General features: G+C 39.6%; 2 protein-coding genes across 4 annotated transcripts in view; one reads left to right on the plus strand and one right to left on the minus strand.

Annotated features, from left to right (window-relative positions):
• The window catches only part of Rnf170 (ring finger protein 170), a 30315-nt gene extending 30031 nt beyond the window's left edge, over positions 1–284 (minus strand). For 2 of the 3 annotated variants that reach the window (XM_013026995.1, XM_013026940.1), the window contains exon 1: positions 83–284. The gene's annotated coding sequence lies outside the window, so the exon portion shown is untranslated. The remainder of the gene's footprint in view (positions 1–82) is intronic. The other variant, XM_013026961.1, reaches the window with a different exon arrangement.
• Positions 285–440: 156 nt separating this feature from the next.
• The window catches only part of Hook3 (hook microtubule-tethering protein 3), a 138870-nt gene continuing 114969 nt past the window's right edge, over positions 441–24341 (plus strand). The window contains exons 1-2 of the mRNA XM_013024428.1: positions 441–702; positions 12378–12463. Coding sequence (XP_012879882.1) covers positions 646–702; positions 12378–12463 — 143 coding nt within the window. The 5' untranslated portion in view covers positions 441–645. The remainder of the gene's footprint in view (positions 703–12377; positions 12464–24341) is intronic.

Here is a 24341-nt window from a genome sequence, read left to right on the forward strand (position 1 = left end):
ACCCCGCTGTCCCTACCAGCCGCGGGCCGGGTTCGGGGGCGTGGCCGGCCACACGCTCGCGACCAGGTAGAGGGGCGCGTACCTCTCCACCGCGGAGGAACTACCTCGCCAGTTCCCGGTGACAGAACAGAGGATATTTCCGGGGACCGCCTTGCCACCCCCTCCCGGGCAACTACAAAGCTGTATCTTTTTCAATTTGTAGTGCGGGCGCTGGCGCACGCGCACTGCGGAGCTTCCGTAAGAGCGCGAGGACGCGAAAGGAAGACCCGCCGTCGGCAGGTCGGGCGCGTGCGCGTGGAGACACGCAGCGCCCCGGAGTCGGGGGCGCGCGCGGTGGACTGGGCCAGCAGAGCGCGAGTGTGCGCAGTGGCGCGGCCGTGGCTAGCGCTGGTTTCCGAAAGCGCAGGAGGGCGTGGGCAACCGGGGCGGGGCGGACGGGCCTGAATGCGAGAAGGAGGGGCGCCGGGGTGACGGTGCGAGAGCTGCTGCCAGGGCCAGGGCCAGAGGCGGCGGCGGCGGCGGCAGTCGGGCCTGAGAAACAGTGAGCCAGAAGCCGGTCGGCTGCCGGACCTGCGGACTCGCCCTCAGGCCGAGCGCGCGGTTTCTGGCTGGGCGAAGAGACGCTGCAGAACCCCCGCGAGAAAGATGTTCAACGTGGAGTCGGTGGAGCGGGTGGAGCTGTGCGAGAGCCTGCTTACTTGGGTACGTGTGACCGGCTGCTCGGTGGGAAGAACACCCCCTTCCCCCAGGCCGCTTTTCCGGGACACCCCACCCTGGTCCGGAGGACAAGCGCCTGGGGCGGCGGTGCCGTCACATCCGGGGCCTGGGGCTGTCTGAGCCGCGGGCGCTGAGCGGGCCGCGTCCACGCCCGGGGCCGGCCCGGAGCCAGCGGAGGGCGGCCGGAACTCAGGCCGGTTCAGGGTTCGAGGGGAACTTGCCGGCCTTGCGGTGTGGGTTGTTCCCCGAGTGGACCCCTGACTGCTGGAGGCTAATGATGGGTTACCTGCGACACTGTAATTAGGACTGTTGTTTGCAGCCGGTGAGGCGCTGGCGCTTCGCTTCCGAGCTTCCAGCGACATCACAGCGTCGCTTGTCCCGTGTCCGGGCGCCGCCGGTAGAGGCACTCGGGACCCCTGGTTACGACGCCTCCTTGCCTTTGTTGTACTGTTCACGATCCGGAGAGTGCAGTCCCTGAAGGACTAAGCTCTCTGGCCCTGGAGAAGAAAACAACACTTTGAAGGCTAGGGAAGCAAAATACATACGAAGAGGTGCCTGTCCTGTGACATAGTATTTAAAATGGGAAGTGCACTTCGTTCATTAGAAAGGAAGCAACGTGGAGATGTAAAAGGAATCAATGATTAAAAAAAAAAAAACCAACAACTTTAAACTGGAAGGTTTTGGAATTAGCAAAAGATTGAGTGACATTTTGAAGCATTGTCGTGGTGTTCTAATTTGAAATTATTTAGCGGTTATTAAGGTTCTCGAATTTCAAGTAAATGTTGGATTCTCATGTCACCTGTCTTGCTTCTATCAGTCCCTTCAAGAGCTGGACAGTAAACCCGTTCTTATGTCTTGTTCAGACTCTAGAGGTGGGAGGTATAGGAGCATGCAGAGCCACGGGATAAACCAAGTGCTCCTTTCAGAAGCATTGGAGCATTGGTACTTATTGCTAAAACAATGTTAAATGTCGTTTCTAGAAACACAAGTGTGTTTTATGGAGCGACAGTGACACATTAATTTTATTTGCTTAGTTTTGGGGGGATGCTGGAGATTAACTCAGGGTTTCCTGCATGCTTAGGAAGGACTCTACTAATGAGCTACTTAGAACTTTGGCCTCTTATTAATTTTAAAGGTAAAATTAGTTTGTCATAGCATTTGGGTTTTAGAGGTGCCTTGGGTTACAGGTTCAGATTTCTCCTCTCCTGGCAAGGGACATTGGCTGAAAAGGTTTGAGAAACATCATTTTAAATGTGGTAAAAATAGAGCTTTTCTGTTTGTTTTGTTTTTGTGCGGGTTCTGGGGACTTGTACTCAAGATCTGGGCACTGTCCATGGCCTCTGTTGCTCAGGACTAGTGCTCTTCCACTTGAACAACAGCTCCACTTACGGCTTTTTTTGTGTATGGGTGTGTGTGTTTAATTGGAGGAAAGAGTCTCAGACTTTCCTGCCCATGTTGGCTCCCAACCGTGATCTTCAGTTCTTAGACTCCTGAGTAGTTAGGATTACAGATGTGAGCACCCAACTTATTTGGAGACTTTTTATAACATGTACATCAATTAATCAAATTATGACCACTGAAATAATGTGTGTAATAATACAGCTTGCTCTGTTCAGTTTGTTAGGCTATTCTTGGTTTACTAATATGTAATTATACAACTCTTAATATTGCTAAATTCTAACTTCATCATGGAGATACAGGCTTTTCTACGGTTTTAGTGTGGTCAAGATTTGACTACACAGGGTAGAGATAAGAGAAGAATTATATAGTAGTCTTTGATCTGTGGAAGGAGTAGATTTGACAGCCATTGTAAACAGAAGTCTGAGGATCTTCAGAGTTGCTTGCTGGATCTGTGTAAGTACTGCCTCCTTGAATGGTAGAAAAAAGAAACAAGAAAATGAAGAAGAAACTGATCAAATAAAGTGGCCCTATATTCTTAACATCTAGATAAAAAGTCTTGGAAATAGAGGTGTATTGTGGATATTTGAATGTTATTGAAATACAAGGTGTGTTGAATGGCTTCTAATAAGAACCAGACAACTTAAGAGAATGTGTAGAGTCAAATACAGTTCAGGAAAACAAGTAATCCACATCAACTGCAGAGATGTCAGGGAATATGGTATCAGAGGGTTTTTTCTTTTTTTCTTTCTTTTGCTATTGAGTTGAACTCAATATTCTGCTTGCTGCTCTACTGGATTTCTAATACTATAGCCAATCTCCAGCCCAGCTTTTTGCTGTTTTTTTTGTTTGCCTTGTTGTTGTTTGTTTGTGGCTATGAATCTTTATTAGCCACTGTGACTGCTTTCCACTGTATCCAGACAGTGGAAAACAGCCTGTTTGTTGTTTTTTTGTTTGTTTTGTCCATCATGGGGCTTGAACTCTGGGCCTGGGTGCTGTTCCTGAGCGCTTCAGCTCAAAACTAGTGATCTACTACTTGAGCCACAGTGACACTTCCGTTTTCTGGGTTTTTTTTTTTTTATTGTAGATAAGAGTCTCATGGATTTTCCTGTCCAGGCAGGCTTTTGAACTACGATCCTCAGATCTCAGCCTCCTGAGTAGCTAGGATTCCAGACATGAGTCACTGAAGCCAGCTTGTTTTTTAAGATGGAGTCCTGAGGACTTTTCTGCCGAGATTGACCATAAACCTTGATCCTCTAGCTCTCATCCTCCTGAGTAGTAAAGATTACAGGTGTGAACCACAGCTATAGTATGTAGGCTTTTAAAATGTTATTGAAACCTCATCAAGGGAAATTTGTGGAAAAGAGATTAGTGTGGAAGGCAGAATCCACATGAAGATGTACAAAAGTAAGATTTTTATATCATCGTTTATCAGAATCATTCAATGTAAGATTGAGTTTAAATAATCACTCATATTGAGTGCTTAATGGAAGCGTTTCTCTTTCATTTTTTTAAATTATATGAACAATGTTATAGTTAATCTTACAGGCCAGATAAATACTGAACACATTTCCAAAACCAAATGTAAAGGAAAATGTATACAATCCTCCCTATGAAAAGATTCTCACCTAGAATCATTTATTATATTTTAAGTAAACTTCTAGTCAGCTTTGTGTGTGTGTGGGGGGGGTGTTTAGCACATTAGATTAGAAAATGATGCAGCACTCAACAGAATACAGGCAGCTGCCAGTAATAGACAAGACCCGAACAAGAACTGAAAGTCTTGTATTTATCTTTAGTCTCCATGTTCAGTTATGGAAGATTATACCATTGGTCCTAAGTATCAAATAAAAGGAAGATGTATATAGCACATTTGTGAAACCCTCCTACTAGATATGGTTAAAAATAATAAGAGCTCAGATATGTAAAGAGAGGTGACTTTTAGTTAAGTAAGCAGAATAAAGTCCTCTTGTTCCTAATGCAGACTAAATTGCCATTGTATTAGAGAGTACTTTTTGTTGGAAGAGAAGTACTTATGAATAGACAAAGTACCCTCCACCAATGAAAAACATTTTTCATTTTTAAGCTTAATCATCAGATCTGTTTATGCAGTAAGCAAGTTCATCAGGATGTGCTTAAAATTTTCCATTATATTTCCCATCTCTTTAAGTCAAAAGATATTCCTTCATAATGGAAAAAATAACTCACCTATTTCATGTGTCAACCCCAATTTCTTGATCTGCAAATGAATCTCAAGAAAAATACAGCTCTTTCCCAGGCACTCATTCTTCATTTATTATAGTGTTAATGAATTTATAGGAAATCCAGCACCTATAAAATATCCTTTTTTCCATATTACTTATTTAGAAACCTATAAAATGCATAGGAGGGCATAATTATGCAGGTATCTTCTCCATTCCATTTTCTCTCCTGTGTAACTGCATTCTAACCAACAAATTTGATCCCTTATAGAAGAGTATGTCTCTAGTGTACAAAGGTTTAAAGTACACAAAGCAAAATAGAAGATCATGGTGGTTCGTAGTAAAATTTCCAGTCTCAGACTGTTTTTTTGTTGTTATTGTTTTTTGTCAGTCGTGGGGCTTGAACTCGGCTTGAGCGCTGTCCTTGAGCTCTTCAGCTCAAGGCTAGCACTCTACCACTTGAGCCACAGCGCCACTTCCGGTTTTCTAGTGGTTATTGGAGATAAGAGTCTCATGGACTTTCCTGCCTGGGCTGGCTTTGAGCCTCAATCCTCAGATCTCAGCTTCCTGAGTAGCTAGGATTACAGGTGTGAGCCACTGGTGTCCAGCTAAACCTTTGTTTTTTGATTGCAGTTAATACTTAACACTAAGGTTATGGTTCTCATACATTGCATCATCACCTGGAGATTTTGCTAAAATGTTCTTTGCTGGACCCTAGGCTCAGAGTTTCTGATTGTGTAGGTCTGGGGCAGGACCTGAGTTTTGCATTGCTAACAAGTTCCCAGGTGATGTGATATCTGGGGAACAATTCTATGCTGAGCATGATGGCCTATACCTTACTTGGGAGAATTGTGGTTTGAGGCCAGCTCTAGGCATAAACTGAAGATCCTATTGCAAAAATAAAGCAAAAAGTAGTTGAACACCTGCCTAACAATTACAAGTCCCTGAATTCAAACCCCAGTTCCACCAAAACATCATTGTTATCCATTGCTCTAACAATTAGTTGTGCAAGAGTGTTTCATTTAATGATTTCCATTTATGTACACAGTGTATCTTGATCAGTTACCCTGTCCATCATTCTCCCTCCTCCCCCTTCCCAAACCAGCATCAGAGTTCCCTGGTTCCATTTTAACACATGTATATTATTGTGACTATATTCACCCTCTCCATTTGTTTAACCCCTTCCTACTAGTACCCACACCCCAGTCCAGACATGTTTCAAATTCCTAATATTAATTTTATTAAACTGCATGTTAATTGTTTAAAGAGGTTTTTGCCATGGTGTTATATTTTAACCAGGTTGGTCATATAGACAGATACATGTACCTTCCTGTGTTTGTTTACATGTTTGCTTTAGGTTTAACACCACACATGAAATAACATGTGACTTTTTACATCTTATTTTTTGCTTAGTAGGATATTTTCCAAGTCTATTTGTTTCCAGTGAAATGGTAATCATTCTTTATGGCTCAATAATATTCCATTGTGTGAATGGAATATTTTCTTGATCCATTTTTTAGTTGTGGAGTATCTGAGTTGTATCCATACTTTAGCTATTATGAGAAATGTGCAGTGAACATGGATGGACAGATGCCACTATTATATCATGACTTACATTCCTTTGGATAAATGCCCAAGAGCGATAGTCCTGGATCATAGGATAGTTCTAGCTTTTGTTTGTCTTTGTGCTAGTACTAGGACTTGAATTTATGGCATGGGTGCTGTTCCTCAGCTTTTTTTTGCTAAAGGCTAGTATGTTACCACTTGAGCCTCAGCTCCACTTTCATCTTTTTGGTCGTTAATTGGAGTAAGAATCACAGGCTGGCTATGCAAGCTGACTTTGAACTGTGATCCTCAGATCTCAGTCTCATGAGTAGCTAGGATTATAGGTGCCAAGTTTGTTTTCTTGATGGTGGCCATTCTGACAAATAAAATGGGATCTCAGTGTTGTTTAGATTTTCATTCTCTTTATGGTCAGGAATGTTGAACATATTTTCATGTATTTATTGGCCATTTGTCTTTCTCTTTCAAAAAAAGTATCTTCAGCTCCTTTGCCCATGTATTGAGTGGATTATTGATTCTTTGGGAATTTAATCTTTGAGTTCCTTTTATTCTAATTTTTTGATTCTAATTCTAATTTTATTTACTGTAATTTATTCTAATTGTTTGGTCTAATAAACCAGCTAATTAAAATACCGCATAGATGTTAGCACAGAGAACTATTAGGTGATTTTGTTTATTTTCTTACTTGTTTTTGCCAGTCTGGGGTTTGAACTCAGGGCCTGGGCACTGTCCCTGAGCTTCTTTTGCTCAAGGCTAGACCTCTACCACTTGAGCCACAATGAAACTTCTGGCTTTTCTGTTTGTGTGGTACTCAGGAATCAAACCCAGGGCTTCATGCATGCTAGGCAAGCACTCTACCACTAAGCCACATTCCCAGCCCTAGGTGATTTTTTTTTTTAAATCATGTTATATAATTCACAAACCATGAACTTTATCCTTCTAAAGTGTACAAATCATTTTTCAGTAGTCACATGGTTATGTTTTCATCACCATTATCTAATAACAAGAACATTTTTGTCACCCGAAAAAGAAACTCAATAAGTATAAATTTTGATAGCTGCTTAGCTTTTCAAAGTGAGAACTGACATTTCTTAGCCCTCATGAGTACCTATGTACTTGAAGGGCTGAAAGAAAGAAAACAATTGTTTAAAAACCACATCTTAAAAATTAAAATGAAAGTTTAGCTTTTTGTGAGTCCTTGAAGAAAATACAGATCAAATCTTAGGACTAAATTGCTCTTTAAAATTACTTTTCTTGGCTGGGCACTGGTGGCTCATGTCTTTAATCCTAACTACTCAGGAGTCTAAGGTCTGAGGACTGCAATTCTAAGCTAGCCTAGGCAGGAAAGTGTGTGGAGCACTACCCTTGAACAAAAAAAAGTTCAAGGACAGAGTCTAGGCACTAAGTTCAAGCCCCAGACCAGCACCAAATGAATGAATGAATAAATAAATAAATTGTTTGATTTAATTTTTCTGGTGAGAGGAAGTTTCTATTCTTGTATACCAAGTGGGGATATAGTTCAGTGGTAGAGTGATTTTTGTAGCGTGTACAAAGCCGTAGGTTCTATCCCCAGCACCTTAGTACTGATGGGGGATAGTCTTACATCAATTATATTTGTTTTAATTTAGATCCAAGGGTTTCTAATTGAAACCGGTGTTCAGTTATATAAGAATTAATGATGAACTTATTAAAAATAGATTTCCAGGTTTCTACACACACAGATTAGTTTTGTAGATAGAGTTAAAAAAAATACGTATTTTCAAAGTGAATACTTTCCAGATGATTTTTATTTTTTATACCCTGGGTTGGGGACATAAGACATTTGGAATACCTAATGTGCACTTATTTTCTCACTCATTTACACCCCACACCTCTCCCTCCATAAGATAGATTTTTCCAACTTTTTTTTTGGTCTGTCATAGGGCTTGGATTCTGAGCCTAGGTGCTGTTTCTGAGTTCTTCAGCTCAAGGCAAGTGCTCTACCACATGAGCCACAGTGCCACTTCTGGTTTTCTGGTAGTTTATTGGAGATAAAAATCTCATGGACTGGGCTGGGATGTAGCTCAGTGGCAAAGTGCTTGCCTAGCAAGTGCAATGTCCTGGGTTCAATCCCCAGTACTAAAAAAAAAAAAAAAGACAAAAAAAAATCTCATGGACTTTCCTGCCCAGGCTGGCTTTGAACTGTGATCCTCAGATCTCAGCCTTCCGAGTAGCTAGGATTACAGGTGAGTCACCAGCACCCAGCAGATTTTTTCCAACTTTTACATGGAAAAATTAGTGTTAAGAGAGATAAGATGGGGTGGGGAAGGGAAGGGATGGTAGGAGAAAAACGAAGGAGGGGGTAACAATGCTTGATAAGAAATGTACTCATTACCTTACTCATGTAACTGTAACCCCTCTGTACAGTATCTTTACAATTAAAAAAAAAAGAAAAGAGATAAGATAATGGGGAAGAACAAATAAAAGGGTGACATTGACCAAGATGCATTGTACTCATAACTTCACTTATGGAATTGTAACCCCTTTGTACAAATATATAATAATAATAATAAAGTTTTATTGTAAAGATGCTGTACAGAGGCGTTACAGTTACATAAGTAAGGTAATGAGTACATTTCTTATGGAGCATTGTTACCCCCTCCTTTGTTTTTTTTCTACTATCTCTTCCCTCCCCCACCTCCCTCCGTCCTCCCAAGTTGTAAACTTCATTTCCAACATAGTGTCTTGGGAATATCATTGTAAAAAATTTAAAAATAGAGATGAGGGCTGGGAAGGTGGCTCAGTGGTAGAGTGCTTGCCTTGCATGCCTGAGGCCCTGGGTTTGATTCCTCAGCACCACATAAGCAAAAAGAAAAAAGCCGGAAGTGGCGCTGTGGCTCAAGCAGTAGAGTGCTAGCCTTGAGCTGAAGAGAGGGACAGCACCCAGGCCCAGAGTTCAGGCCCCACAACCAGACCCAAAAATAAAAATAAAAACAAATAAAAATAGAGATGAGATGAAATATACAAAGTTGCATTCCAAATTAGAAAACTAGGGATTAGAATTAAGTCATTATATTTGAAGCAGTATTCACCTTGAACTTATTGTTGTAAGTATTGTGTATAAAGTAGTGTGATAAAGAGATAAATGAGATGTAGCCTTCACTGCTGTTTCACTTTTTCCTTTAGAAACCTACATGAAAGGCATATTTTAAATTAGCAATTTTGGCAACTCTCAAATGAAGAGTACTTATTTCTTTTTACATTGTTGTAAGGTGAATCATGCCAGGAGCCACATTTTGAGTCTTTATCATACAGTTAACAGGCTGCAGGCAGCCAGTCATTACAAAGGCCTACAGCACACAAATACACATAACACAGCTAGGAAACAGGCTGAAGTGGAAAGAAAGAACAAAAACAATGCTAACAACCCAATTCAGTTCCAATGGAAGCTGAATTGGGACACCATGATGACTGGAGAAGAGCCAGGAGAAAGGACACTGCACATGATCACAGAGACACACGTGACATGGCGTGATGGCAGCTAGTCTGGTCCCTGCCTAAATAGGTTGGCACAGGGGGCAGATCCACAGGAAATTCCCAGTCCTGGGGACTGGACTGACAAATTCAGTAAAGTCCTGAGGACTGGACTGATAAATTCAGTAAAGTCCTGAGGACTGGACTGACAGATTCAGTAACCTATCAGCCAAGTGCCCACTCTTGCCTCCAGGGATCCAAGCACTCCAATCACCTAGGAAGCAGGTGATGGGCAGGGGGTTTCCTTCCCCCAGCATGAAGACAAGATGCCAGACCCTAAGATCCACCATGTGGCCAATATGGCGCCAGCCAGACCTGACTTCCCTACTTCATTATGATTAACATATTACCAGTGAAGAGACAACTGCAGTTAGTGTGAAGTTCCAACTCAGTACAGATGATGATTATTTCCAAATTTGTAATTGTCTTAACCTCAGCATCCTGAGTAGCTGAGATGCAAGCAAAGTTCACTGGCTTAATATTTTACTGAAATTTTCTGTGTAATTGATTGGAACCTCAACGCCTCTTCCAAATATATATCTTAATAAAAATTACCTTCTATGAAGATCTATAAGATTTTTTTTTGGTCTCTGCCTCCATAACCATCATTACCCATAAGAATATGAAGAAGCTATGACTAGTATGGTACAGAGAGGTACATACTAGCCTGCTGCATTTATTTAAAGGCAGTTTGGGAATATTTATCAAGAACTTTAAACTGCATACAATTTGATCCGGGAGTTTTCATTTCTTCTTCATTATAAATAAAAGTCAGATATTCACTTGAACATTGTTTTGTTTTAGTGCTAGTACTGGGGCTTGAACTCAAGCCTTCTTCCTCAGCTTTTTCACTCACACTTGAGACTCTACCACTTGAGAAATAGCTCTACTTGCTTTCTAGTGGTTAATTGGAGATAAAGAGTCTTGTACTGGGACTGGGAAGGTGGCTCAGTGGTAGAGCGCTTGCCTTGCATGCACAAGGCCCTGGGTTCGGTTCCTCAGCACCACATAAGCAGAAAAAAAGCCGAAAGTGGTGCTATGGCTCAAGTGGAAGCTCACTAGCCTTGAGCTGAAGAGCTGAGGGACAGTTAATCCTCGGCAGACCTCAGTCCTCAGATCTCAGCCTCCTAAGTAGCTAAGAATACAGTGCCTGGTTCTGAATGTTATTTTCAGTATTTTTACATCACTATCTACTTTACTCTTCTATGTTAGTACATATTATCCTGCCTCTTTCCTTCTAGTCCTTTCTTCATACTTCAGCCAATATTATCTGTATCTACGTAGTTCAAGTTAAATGGCCTTACTTTCCTGCTTAAAATTGTTAGGAGAAAATCCTAAGAGAGTTGAATGATAATGCTTTTTAATTTTTTCATTCTTTTATTTTTCTCCCTGCTTTATATCTTTTTATTTTTTATTGTTATTGTAGAGTTGATATACAGAGGGGTTACACAGTTCCATGAATCAGGTAATGAGCAATGAGTACAATTCTTTTTGAACCATGTCTCTCCTTTCATTGCTCTCTCCCAGTTGTTTTCTTTATACAGTCCACCCTCCATAGTGGATTGCTTTTTCATTCCTAGATTGTATTTACATACTCTTACCTCTAATCTTTGTGTTTGTTTTTCAACTTCTCATAGTACTGTTTCATTAAACTGAAAGGTCTAGGTAAGGGTAGTCTGTGTCTATTTTCAATGATTTTTCTCCTCCTGAATTCAGATTAGACTACTGGATGTCATCAATTTTCTCTGTTATATCCTGTTACCAAAAAAAAAAATTGTGCTGATTCAGAATGTATTTATTTAAAGTAAAAATTGATTTTGAATACCAAACCTAATCATATTAAATAATGACTTCTGCTAAGGTAATCACTTCTGCCTGTAGACATCTATATAAAGATTCTTTGGCTCTGAATAACCTCACATAAAGGAGGCTTTAACACATTTGTTTCTTCTCCCCCCGCCCCCTTGGTGGTGGGGGCTGAACTCTGGGCCTGGGTGCTGTCCCTCACTCACCCCTTCAGCTCAAGGCTAGTGCCTTACCACAAGAACCACAGCACCACTTCTGGTTTTTATCTGTGTATGTGGTGTTGAAGAATTGAACCCAGGGCCTCATGCATGCAAGGCAAGCACTCTATCACTGAGCCAACTTCCCAGCCGAACACATTTGTTTATGCCAGTCCTGGGGCTTGGACTCAGGGCTTAGGCCCTGCCCTTGAGGTATTTTTTGCTCAAGGGCTAGCTCACTACCACTTGAGCCACAGCGCACTTTGTCTTTTTGTGGTTAATTGGACATTAAAGTCTCACAGACTCCTGCCCAGGCTGGGAACTGTGATCCTCAGATCTCAGCCTCATGAGCCACCAGTACCCAGCTATGCTTTAAATTTTAATAGTTCAGTTTTTACTTCAAGCATCCAGTTCTTTCTATCACCCCCTATCTGCCTTCCAATATACTGACCTCACTTGTCTGATTACTTTGTTTAGTAGTTATAAGATAACTGCTAGCAGATTAAGGCAACACATTCACATTAAGAGATTGACTTTTCTCTCCCAGAACATTCCTTTGGTCCACATTATCTTGCCCTGTTTATATCTTTGTCAGTCATTGGTAGATAAGTTCAATGTGCTATTTATTATTTTGTCAGAATGTAAATAGAATTATGCAACAATTTCTTCCTCACCGAAAATTATAATCCACAGGAAATTTCCTATAAAGGGAGATGTTGCCAATTATTTGCTCTTTTTATTTACTTTTATTTATTTGTTATGCTGGTGGTTCTGAAGTGGGGTTTTGCTCTGTAGCCAAAGTAGGCCTTGATCTGACAGTCTTCTGGCTTCAGTCTCCTGAGTACTGGGATTATAGTTGTACACTGCCACACCTTCCTATTTTCTCATTTAAATTGTATTCCAACTTCTAAGATGAGATAATTATACTACTCAAAAGCCTAAGAAATCGTTAATTAACAATACTTTTTTTTTCTCCCTTCAGATCCAGACATTTAATGTGGATACACCATGCCAGACTGTGGAAGATTTAACGAATGGGGTTGTGATGGCCCAGGTTCTTCAAAAGATGTAAGGGGGAAAATGTGTGTGTGTGTGTGTGTGTGTGTGTGTGTGTGTGTGTGTGTGTGTGTGTGTGTGTAGATAGACAGACAGACAGACAGATAGATAGATAGATTCTTATTAAATTGAAGATAATGGGTTTTGTCAAAGTATATCCTTCTATCACTGTAACAAAATACCTCAATCTGTTTATAAGAATGAAGATTTAGCTGGGCGCTGGTGGCTCACGCCTATAATCCTAGCTACTCAGGAGGCTGAGATTTGAGGATCGAGGTTCAAAGCCAGCCCGGGCAGGAGAGACCGTGAGACTCCTATCTCCAATAAACCACCAGAAAACCAGAAGTGGCGCAGTAGCTCAAGTGGTAGAGCGCTCACCTTGAGCTGAAGAGCTGAGGGACAGTGCCCAGGCCCAGAGTTCAAGCCCCACGGCCGACAAAAAAAAGAATGAAGATTTAAGCCAGGAGCCAGTAATTCTAGCTACTCAGGAGGCTGAGATCTGAGGCTCACGGTTCAAAACTAGCCTAGGCAGGAAAGTCCATGAGACTCTATCTCCAGTAAACTACCAGAAAACGGGAAGTGGCACTGTGGCTCAAGTGGTAGAGCTCTGGCCTTGAGCTGAAGAGCTGAGAGACAGCACCCAAGCCAAGAGTTCAAGCCCCACGACCAACAAAAAAATGAAGGTTTATTTTCTTTCAGCTGTCTCGTTTCTGTTGGGCCTATGTCAGGGCAGCACATCATGGTGGGAAGATGTGGTGAAAAAACAACTCACTTCATGGTAACTGGGAAGTAAAACACAGGAAACAGTCGGTCCCAATATGTAGTTTCAGGACAAGCATCCTAGTAGGCTCCATTTCATGAAGGTTTTACTGTCTCCCAAAAGCAACATGAGTTGGAAATCAAGCTGTTAATACATGGACATTTGTGGGATGTTTCAGATAAAAAGTTTAACAGATATTTACATGAAACTTGTATATAGTAGAATAAGAACTGTATGCAGTAATGGTGATTTTAGTATGTACAAGTTTCATGTAAATATTTGTTATACTTTTTATCTTATACTTTTATACTTAGCTATTGATTGTCTGGTTGAGAGTTTAATTAGGAATATAATTGTTAAATACTTGAATCATAATTGTTACCATCGTAGTTCAGTCTGAGAATCTTCTCTCTGAGATTTTGTTCAAATATGGTTGTGTTGACCATGAGGCTTTCCCTAACTACTCATGTAAAATAACAATAACCACTCTCCTATTATCTCCTTAACCTTTTATGTTATTCTTCAAATTATGTAGCATAGCAGAGTCTGATAAATAATATTTGGTTGGCCATTTATATCCCTTTCTGCCTCTGGAAATTTACACACACACACACACATTTTCTTTCTCTCTCTCTCTTTCTCTCTCTCTCTCTCTCACACACACACATACACACAGGGTAAATGTTTGAGTTTCACATAGGGAGATTGTTGTTTGTTTTTACTGTTATGTCCTAGTAAGTAGAAAAAAGCATAGCTTTTGATTGAGTCATGTGATCCATTAACATGATTATAATCATGGAATTGCATACCTTACAGTTTCTTAGGTAATTGCACATCTGAGAAACAGCTGTAATGCCTGTGTTTCCCAGAATCTGTCTCTATGTCTTTAGAATTGGAGACTCATATAGCCTATTTTCACTTTCTTCTGTAACTTAACATTCATAACATATCTCTCTTAGGCATATAATGGTGTGAGTATGTGTGTGGGGGGTTGGTATTGAGGATTGGACTCAGGACCTCATGATTGCAGGGTAGATACTCTTATCTTGCAAAGTAGGTGCTCTTATCAAACTGAGCCATGCTGCTAGGACCTTTTATGCCTCCATTTTTTTGTTTGTTTTTTGTTGTTGTTGTTGGTTGTGGGACTTGAACTAAGGGCCTGGGTGCTGTCCCTGAGCTTTTTTGCTTTAAGCTAGTACTCTACTGCTTTGAGCCATAGTGCCACTTCCAGTTTTCTGGTCGTTAATTGAAGACACACTTTCCTGCTCTGGCTGGCTTTGAACTGCAATCCTCAGATCACACCCTCCTGACAAGCTAGGATTACAGAAGTAAGCCATCGGCTCCCAGCTTACCTTAGATTTTTTTTTTTTTGGTAGTGGGGCTTGAACTCTGGGCCTGGGTGCTGTCCCTGTGCTCTTCAGCTCAAGGCAAGCACTCTATCGCTTGAGCCACAGTGGCACTTACAGTTTTCTAGTAGTTTATTGGAGATAAGAGTCTCACAGAATTTCCTGCTCGGGCTGGCTTTGAATTGTGATCCTCAGATCTCAGCCTCCTGAGTGGCTAGGATTACCTTAGTTATTTTTAAGTTAAGTTTTTGCTTTTATGTCCAGGCTGGCCTGAACTGCTGTCCTCCTACTTGTGACTTTGCTGTAGTTGGAGTAACAGGTACATTCCACTGTATCCAGCCATTGGTTGCAGTTGAGTCTTGTGAACTGTTTTATATCCTGATTGGCCTGAAAGTATGATCTACTGATCTTCTTCCAAGTAGATAAAATTCCAGGCTTGAGTCATTGTACATGGCAGCTTTTTTTTTTTAAATAGAACTCAAAAAGATTCATCTAAAACCTTGGTCAACTTGAGTTTTAGAAAAGCTCTCCCTTTTTATGCCAGAACTGGGACTTGAACTCAGGGCCAGGAAGCATTCTTCTTCTAGATTTTTGCTCAAGACTGGAGGTCTACCACTAAGTCACAGTTCTACCTCCAACTTTTTAAATATTTTTGCTGATTAATTGAAGATAGAATCTCATGACTTTTTCTGTTCCAGTTGGCTTTGAACTACAATCCTCAGATTTCAGCATCCTGAGTTACTAGGATTACAACTTGAGTCATCAGCTTTTTTTGTTTGTTTTTTTGGTCAATTGTGGGGCTTGAACTCAGAGCCTGGGCACTATCCCTGAGCCTCTTTGTATTCAAGGCTAGTGCTCTAGCACTTGAGCCACAGGAGCCACCTCTGATTTTTGAGTGGTTAATTGGAGGTAAGTATCTCATGGGGACTTTTCTGCCTTGGCTAGCTCCATCCCTAGATCTCAGCTTTGTGAGTAGCTAGGATTACAGGCATGAGCCACCCATTAGTCATCAGCATTTTTTTATGGTCACTTTTAAGGGGCTTTCTAATGTAATTTTAGCTTTCTATTGGTCAAGAGAGTTTTACTGAATTTCATTTTTCCTTTTTTCCTTTATCCCTTCTCTTTTCTTTCCCTTTCTCCCTTCCTGACTTTTTTTCTTTTCTTTTTTTTTTTTTGGTCAGTTATGGGGCTTGAACTCTGGGCCTGGATGCTGTCCCTTAGCTCTTCAGCTCAAGGCAAGTGCTCTACCACAGCACCACTTCCAGTTTCCTGGTGGTTTATTAGAGATAAGAGTTTCACAGACTTTCCTGCCCGGGCTGGCTTTGTTTGAATGCGATCCTTATATCTCAGCCTCCTGAGTAGCTAGGATTATAGGTGTGAGCCACGAGCGCCCAGCTTGACTCTTTTTTTTTTTTAATGCTGAGGATTGAACTCAGATAGGGCCTCATACTTACAAGTGCTTTACCATTTAACCATGTGCACAGCCCTTCACTGCATTCCTTAATAAAAACTGTCCGTAGATGTGTTGGCCTAACTGAGTTTTCCAGTTATGTGTCAAAAAATGAATTTTTGGCCTAAGTAAGTGTGGATAAAAATTCAGTTACTTGTAGAAACCAGAAAAGATACCTAATTTTGCTGTATCTAGTACCAGAAGTTCTAGTTAGATAATCGATGAGAAAAACAAGAAAAAGCACAGAATAGTAAATGAAGTCAAGTTGTTGCTGTTTGCTAATGATCTGATATTATATATAGAAAGACTGTACAAAGAACTGTTAGAACTAAAAAATTAGTTCAGGAAAGACTGTACAAAGAACTGTTAGAACTAAAAAATTAGTTCAGGAAAGTTGCAGAACACAAAATCAGCATAGAAATAAGTAGTATTTTTATGCAGTAACATGAGTTTCCTAAAAAAGAAATCAGAGACAAGCAAAACAGAAACATCAAAAAATGAAACCCACTAAAAACCTCCTGTTAGCCAAGTAGATGAAAGATTTGTACCTTATAAAACTATAAAATATACCAGAAAGAAGTTAAACAATAAACAAATAAAAGACACATAGCATTCATAGTTTGGAGGAATTGGTAGTTAGGATATCCTTTGAAGATTGTCCCCAAACAATCTCTAGATTTAGTGTTATACTCAGTAAAGCTCCAATGCCATTTTCACAGAAACAGGAAAAAAATTCTAAAAGTCATAGCACCACAAAGAACTTCTGAAGAGGAAAGACAATCATGAGTAAGAACAAAGCTGGAGGGATCACACTACCTGATTCCAAGCTGTAGTAATTGAAGCACATGCTACTGGCATAAAAAATGACGGCATTCCTTTGGAACAGAAACAAGCCCAGGCATGTACTTGCACATCTACATTTAGTTTATTTTCCACAAGTGCATCTAGATCACATAGTGGAGAATGAGCAGTCTTCAGTAAAGAGTGCTAAGAAAACTAGATATCCACATCTAGTATACTGAAATTGGATAATTGTCTCCTACCATCTGCACAAGTCAACTCATAGTAGAATAATTGAAGACCTAATCATAAGATTTGAAACTGTAAAAGTACTGGAAGAAAACAGATAAAATGATATGACATGGCTTTAGGTAATGATATTTTGGATCTGACCCCCCAAAACTCAAAGCAACCAAAACAAAATTAGACAGATAGGATTACATCTAGCTACAAAGCTTCTGCATAGCAAAAGATCACAGTGGGGAAAAAAAGCTTATAGACTGGGGAAAAAAATATTTGCAAGGCATACTTTGATAAGGAGATAATATCCAGAGTATATAAGGACCAAATTAAGAAAGCAACCCCATTTAAGAATAGATGTTTCTCAAAACAAATGTCCAATGTGTATATAAAAATATCCAAATCACTAATTACTAGAGACATGCGACTTAAAACCACAATGACATACCACCTTATAGAATGGTTATTATAAAAGGATAAGTTTCAGTAAAGATATACTTGTATACTGTTCAGGTGGATGCAAATTTGTTTAGTCATTAATGCAAATAATATAGATACAATTAAAAGATGGAAGTTTTACTAAATTCCAGGAAATGGAAATGTAGAATTTTTTTATTGTTGTTGGTGGTGATAGTGGTGTTTGTTTTTGCCTTTCTTTTTTTGTCTCTTTAGTGGAGGATAAAGGGAAGAACAGAAAGAGAGGGAGGAAAGGTGAACAAATGCAATCATATATACTGAATAGTATACATTATGTGGAAAGTGAACTATGCAGCTTGTCGCCTGGGACAGGAGGGGAAAACTGGGGGAAAGCAAAGAAGGGGTGACATTGTCCAAAAGAGAAATTTACTCATTACCTGATGTATGAAAGGGTAACTATTCTGTATAACACCTTAATAATAACAAAATTATATTTTAAAAAAATGAAATTTTGGGCTGGCATGTAGCTCAGTGGCAAAATACTTGCCTAGCAAGTTCAAATGTTCTGGGTTCGATCCTCAGTACCAAAAAAAGAAAAATGAAGTTTCACTTGACCAGCAATACCATCATGGAGCATATACAGCCAAAGGAAGTAAAAACAGTATGTAGAAGAGACAAACGAGTTTACATTTATAACACCAAGATAAAGAATCAACTATATTATCAGTGGATGATGGAATAAAGAAAGTGTGTTATATATTTATACAATGGCATACCATTTTGTCTTTGAAAAGAAGGAAATCCTGTTATTTGAAACAACATGAATGAATTGGTAGGATATTATGCTTAGTGAAATAATCCAGGCACAGAAATACAAACATTGCATGATCTCACTTATATTTTGGAATCTATAGTGGAGAGTAGAATAGTAAGAGAGGATTCAGGCATAGAAAATGTGGAGAAGATGGTCAGAAGGTAAAAGCTTCCATTACACCAGAGAAATAATTTTGTATACTTATTACACAACATGGTGACATAGTTAATATGTATTTCAGAATCACTAAAATTATATTTCAAATGCCCTAAAATGTATTTTTGACCAGTGTTGATTAGCTTTGACTTATTCAGTGTTGCATCTATGCTTATATAAACATTACGTTGTATTCCATAAATATGTGATTCTAGGGCTGGGAAGGAGGCTCAGTGGTAGAGCGCTCGCCTTGCATGCTTGAGGCCCTGGGTTCGATTCCTCAGCACCCACATAAGCAGGAAAAGAAACTGGAAGTGGCACTGTGGCTCAAGTGGTAGAGTGCTAGCCTTGAGCTGAAGAGCTGAGGGACAGCACCCAAGTCCAGAGTTCAGGCCCCAGGACCGGACCCAAATAAATAAATAAATGATTCTAATGTGTCAATTTTTACTAAAGATAAAACAAACTGGGTGAGCCTGGTATAGTAGCTCATGCCTGTAATTCTAGCTCCTCAAGGGGCTGAGATTTAAGAATTGTGGATCAAAGCTGGCTTAGGCTTTGATCCAGTTAATCCACAAGAAACAGAAGTGGAACTGTAGTTCAACTAGTAGAATGCTATCCTTGAGCAAAAACCTCAGGGACAACACTCAGGCCCTGAATTCTTAGCCCTAGGACCAGTACACATATATGTGTGTGTGCACACATACACACACATATACAATTGTTTTATTATATATATGAACCTAACAGCATTTGCTTACTTTGCCAATTTGATATTTATTGAATGGCTCCTTTGGTTTTATGCAATGATATTCCATTTTACACTGTTTCTTAAAAAAAAATAATGTTACAGTTAAAATCAGGTAAAGAATACATTTCTTTTGGGGCAGTGTTCTCACTGTCTTGTTTTTTCTTATGCCCTTACTGGGAGGTGAACTTGGGGCCTTTTGCTCTCATTTGGCTTTTTCTAGGCTAGTGGTACTCTACCACTTAGCCACTTATGCCCTGAATGGCTATTTTATGTCTAACAGTGATATAAGGATGGGTCACACAAACCCATCAGCGAATTTCTAACAAATTTAATTAACCTTGAAAACAAAATTCTAACAAATTTAATTAATCCTGAAAACAAAATTGCAACAAAGGCCTCAAAGCAGACTTTCATATTGTACAATCAGATTAAATTCTGAAAATATTTTGGGTGCTAATATAAAATTAATTGGGAGGTGCTGGAATGATGAGGAATAATTAGTTGGAAAGAAATTATCAGAAATTCAGAAGGGAGATGGTACCTTGGGCTAGAATGTGATGAAGGAGATGAAGACAAATGGAGGATAGATTCAAACTTGCACATAAAGTCAGCATAGTGTCAGGTTGACTTTCAGGTTTCTCATAGCCACACAGAAGGAAGAAAACACTGCCTTAAGTGACTATTTTAAAGGAGTGTTGTACAGGTTAAGGGTTAGTGTGGGGAACATTGAATCTGTACAGTATTGAGACATGAAGAGGAAATTCTAAGTTGGCAAATGGCTATACAGGTCTATACCTAGAGATGAGAAGTGATGATAGCAACTTGGTTATCTTTTTTCTTTTTCTTTTTTGTCAGTCATGGAGCTTGAACTCTGGGCCTGGGCACTGTCCCTTAGCTCTTCAGCTCAAGGCAAACACTACCACTTGAGCCACAGTCCAATTTCAAGTTTTCTAGTGGTTAGAGATAAGAATCTCATGGAGTTTTCTGCCCAGGCTGGCTTTGAACCACGGTCCTCAGATCTCAGCCTCCTGAGTAGATAGAATTATGAGAGTGAGCCTTCAAGGCCTGGTTCAACTTGGTTATCTTTTAATTGAAACCATAGAATGTTTTATATCACCCAGCAGATTAAGTAAGAAAAAAAGTGTTGATGCTTAGACAAGGGACTAAAGAGATAGAAGAAAAGTCAGAGCCTCTGTTTGGCCTTTGGCTTTTTTGCTCAAAACTGGTGCTTTATCACTTGAACCAAATCTTCCCTTTTGGCTTTATGCTGGTTAATAGGGTGTCTCCTAGACTTTCCTGCCTGGACTAGCTTCAAACCATGATCCTCAGATCTCAGTCTCCTTAGTAGCTAAGGTTACAGGTGTGAGCCACCAGCGCCTAGTCAGAAAGTCATTTTTAAGTGATAGTATGGTGAATTCCCACATTTACCCTGCCCTGATTTCAGCATCTTCCACATCAGCATCCCACACCAGAATGATACATTTGTTACAATGAATGAATCAACCGTGCCACATCATTATCACTTGAAGTCTGTAATCTTCGTTAGGGTTCATTCTTTTAAAAAACATTTTTTTTTAATTGTAAAGGTGATGGACAGAGGGGTTACAGTTATATAAGTCAGGTATTGAGTACTTTTCTTTTTGAATAGTGTCACTCCCTCCCTCATTTTCTCCCAATTTTTTCCCTCCCAACCTCTGGCCCCCTTCCAACTTGTATAACTCATTTTAAACATAGAGTCTAATTTGTATCACTGCTGAATTAGTTTACCCTTTGTCCCACAATTTCTGTGCTTCCCCTTCCCCTCCCCAAATCAGATAAACTTACATACAAGACAAAGAAAAAAAGAAAAAAACAGTGACAAAAGAGGGAAAACAAAAAAAAAAAGATAAAAAGTAAAATATGAAAACCTCTTCTTTCCATTTCTTGGAGTTAATTATGTTAAGCATTGTTCTATATGATCATAAGCACATAGCTATTGAGCCCTTGTGGCCTTCTCCTAAGAATACCTTCCCTTTGGTCTCACTGAATGTTAGAGTCCTGTTTAATTTATCATATCCAAGTATAATTTTTTGTTTTTACTATCCATTGTGTTTATTTATAGGCTCATTCTATATTTGTGTTTATCTATAGGCGCAGCCTATGTTTCTTTGGGTCTGACTTCACTTAATATAAAAATGTCCAAGTGTTTCCCTTTCCTTGCAAATGGGACAATATTCTCTCTAATGGAACCATATACACAATGGATTGTTTCTATATACCACATTGATCCATTTGTCCACTGAGGGGCATCTGGGTTGATTCCGTATCTTGGTTATAGTAAACACTGCTGCAGTGAATATGGTTGTGCTGGTGGCTTTAATGTGGTCTGCTTTGTGGTCAAATGCCTAGGATTGGGATTGCTGGGTCCTAGAGAGGCTCTATTTTTAGTCTTTTGAGGAACCCCCTTACTGCTTTCCAGAGTGGTTGAACAAGATTACATTCCCACCAGCAGTGTAGTAGCATTTCCTTTGGGGCACATCCCCACCAGTATCTGTTACTATTAGTTTTCTTGATAATGGCATTCTACCTGGTGTGAGATGGAATCTCAATGTTGTTTAGATTTTTGTTTCTTTTATGGCTAGAGATGTTGAACATCTATCTGTGTCTATTGGCCATTGTTATGTCTTCTGAGAAGTGTCTCTTTAAGTCCTTAGCCCATTATTAATTGGGTTGTTATTTTGGGGTTTGTGGGGGGGGGGTTGGTTTGTTTGTTTTGGTTGGTCATGGGGTTTGAACTTGGCCTGCGCGTTGTCCCTGAGTTCTTCAGCTCAAAGTGAGCGCTCTACCATTTGAGCCACTTCCAATTTTCTGGTGGTTAATTGGAGATAAGAGTCTCACAGACTTTCCTGCCTACCTGGGCTGGCTTTATACCTCAATCCTCAGATCTCAGCCTCTTGAGTAGCTAAGATTACAGGTGTGAGTCACTAACGCCAGCTTGGATTGTTGTTTTATTTGAGAATTTGTTTTGTGGGGTTTAATTTTTTGAGCTCTCTATATATTTTAGATATGAGGCCCATGTCTGATTCATAGCTAGTAAAGATCTCTTAGTCTCTTAGCTTTCTATTTATCTTACTAGCTATGCCTTTTGCTATGAAGAAACTCTTCAGTTTGATATAAGCCCATTTAGTTTTTCTTTGATTTGTTGTGATTCTGAATCTTAGGAAGTTTCAACCTCTGCCAAGGAGCCCTCCCCATCCCTTCCTGTAATATCTGGACTTACATTGTAGTATCAATCCATTTGGAATTGATTCTGGTGCAAAGTGATATATAGGGATCTAGCTTCAGTTTAGGGTTTACTCTTGGTGGTGTACATTCTTGGGCTTTAACAAGTTTAACTCATATAATATACTGTAGTGCAAATTAGTTCCCGACCCCACATAACCTCATATTCTGCCAATTCATCACCCAACTCAGACCCTTGGCACCTGTTCTTTTTACTTTTCTTCATAGTTTTACCTCTTTCAGAATGCTACTTAGTTCGAATAACTCAAGTCTGCATCATTTTTAGATTGGCTTTCAATTGGAATAGACATTTAAGGTTTCTCCTTTTTTTTATAGTCTTATAACTTCTGAGATGAAATTGATATGCAATAAATAGCTCTTCCTGCCTTTTCTTCCTTCCCTCATTCTTCATTTATTTTGGTGCTTGCTCAGTGTGTGTTCTACCATCAAGCCACACCTACAGTCTCAACTTGCACATTTTTGAATGTGCAATTTGATCACTATGTCTATGCCCTTAACTACACATCAGTTAAGATAATAAATGTTTCCATCACTTCCAAGATTTGTCTTTGTAGCCCTTTGTTATCATCCATCCTTTCATTGCCACACAATTCCTTCTTTAAACACCTTACTGAATGACTAAAGATTAATTTACATCTTCTAGAATTCTATATTAATAGATTCTCATAGTGATCTTTTGATGAAGTAGATCTTTCTTATGCAAGGTAATTATTTTGAGAATCACTCATGTTCTTACCTTTACATATCATGGATGATATAGCACTTATTCATCATCCATTTTTCAGTGAACATGTGGGTTTTCTAGTTTGATGGTGTTTACAAATATTGCTGCTGTAAACATTAATATACAAGCCTTTATAGAAACATAATTTCCTTTCCCGTGGTTAAATTCTTCCTAGGAATCGGATATATTACTATTAGCAGTTTATGAGAGTTCCTATTGCTTCATGTCTCATTGATACTTGCTAAGGTCTTTTTAATTTAATCATGGCTATTTAGTGGTTTTAATATTTCATTTCTATAATAAATACTACTGAGAATACTCTTATGTATTATATATATAATATATATACACATATATATATACACACATATATATATACACATACACACATATATAATCACACATACACACATATATAATATACACACATATATAATCTTCTATGGTGACGTGTTTACTATAATTTTGTGTGCGTGTGTGTCAGTTGTGGGTCTTTGGGCCTGCGTGCTGTCCCTCAGCCCTTCAGCTCAAGGCTAGTGCTCTACCACTTGAGCCACAGTGCCACTTCCATCTTTTTCTGCTTATGTGGTGATGAATCAAACCCAGGGCCTTATGCCTGCAAGGCAAGCATTCTACCACTTAGCCACGTTCCCAGCCCCTACTGTAATCTTTTGTCCTGTTTGAATTTAGATTAATACAAGTTCTTTGTCAGATGTGATGTACATTTAAAAATATTTTTTCCTAGGTTAAATGTGGTCACTGTGAGGCAGAGATCCACAAAATCACAGTTCAAGGTCAGCCTGGGATGATAACCTGAGCATGGCAGTGCATGTCTATGATCCTAGCTATTGGGGAAGCCATTTGGAGATAGCAATCTAAGTCAAGATCTGGATAAGAAAAGCTAAAGTAGAAATCTGACAAGTTGATGGGTGCTAGTGGCACACACCTGTAATATTAGCAACTCAGGAGGCTGATATCTGAGGATCATATTTCAAAGCCAGCCTGGGTGAAAGCCTCTGAGACTGATTTCTGACCACCAATTATAGAAATGGAGCTGTGGTTCAAGAGTACTAGTCTTATATGGAAACAACCCAGATGCCCCACCACAGATGAATGGATCCAAAAATTGTGGTATCTATACACAATGGAATATTATGCAGCTATTAGAAATGA

The sequence above is a fragment of the Dipodomys ordii genome, unplaced genomic scaffold (genome assembly GCF_000151885.1).
Source record: "Dipodomys ordii isolate 6190 unplaced genomic scaffold, Dord_2.0 Scaffold4, whole genome shotgun sequence".
In the NCBI taxonomy this organism is placed as follows: domain Eukaryota; kingdom Metazoa; phylum Chordata; class Mammalia; order Rodentia; family Heteromyidae; genus Dipodomys; species Dipodomys ordii.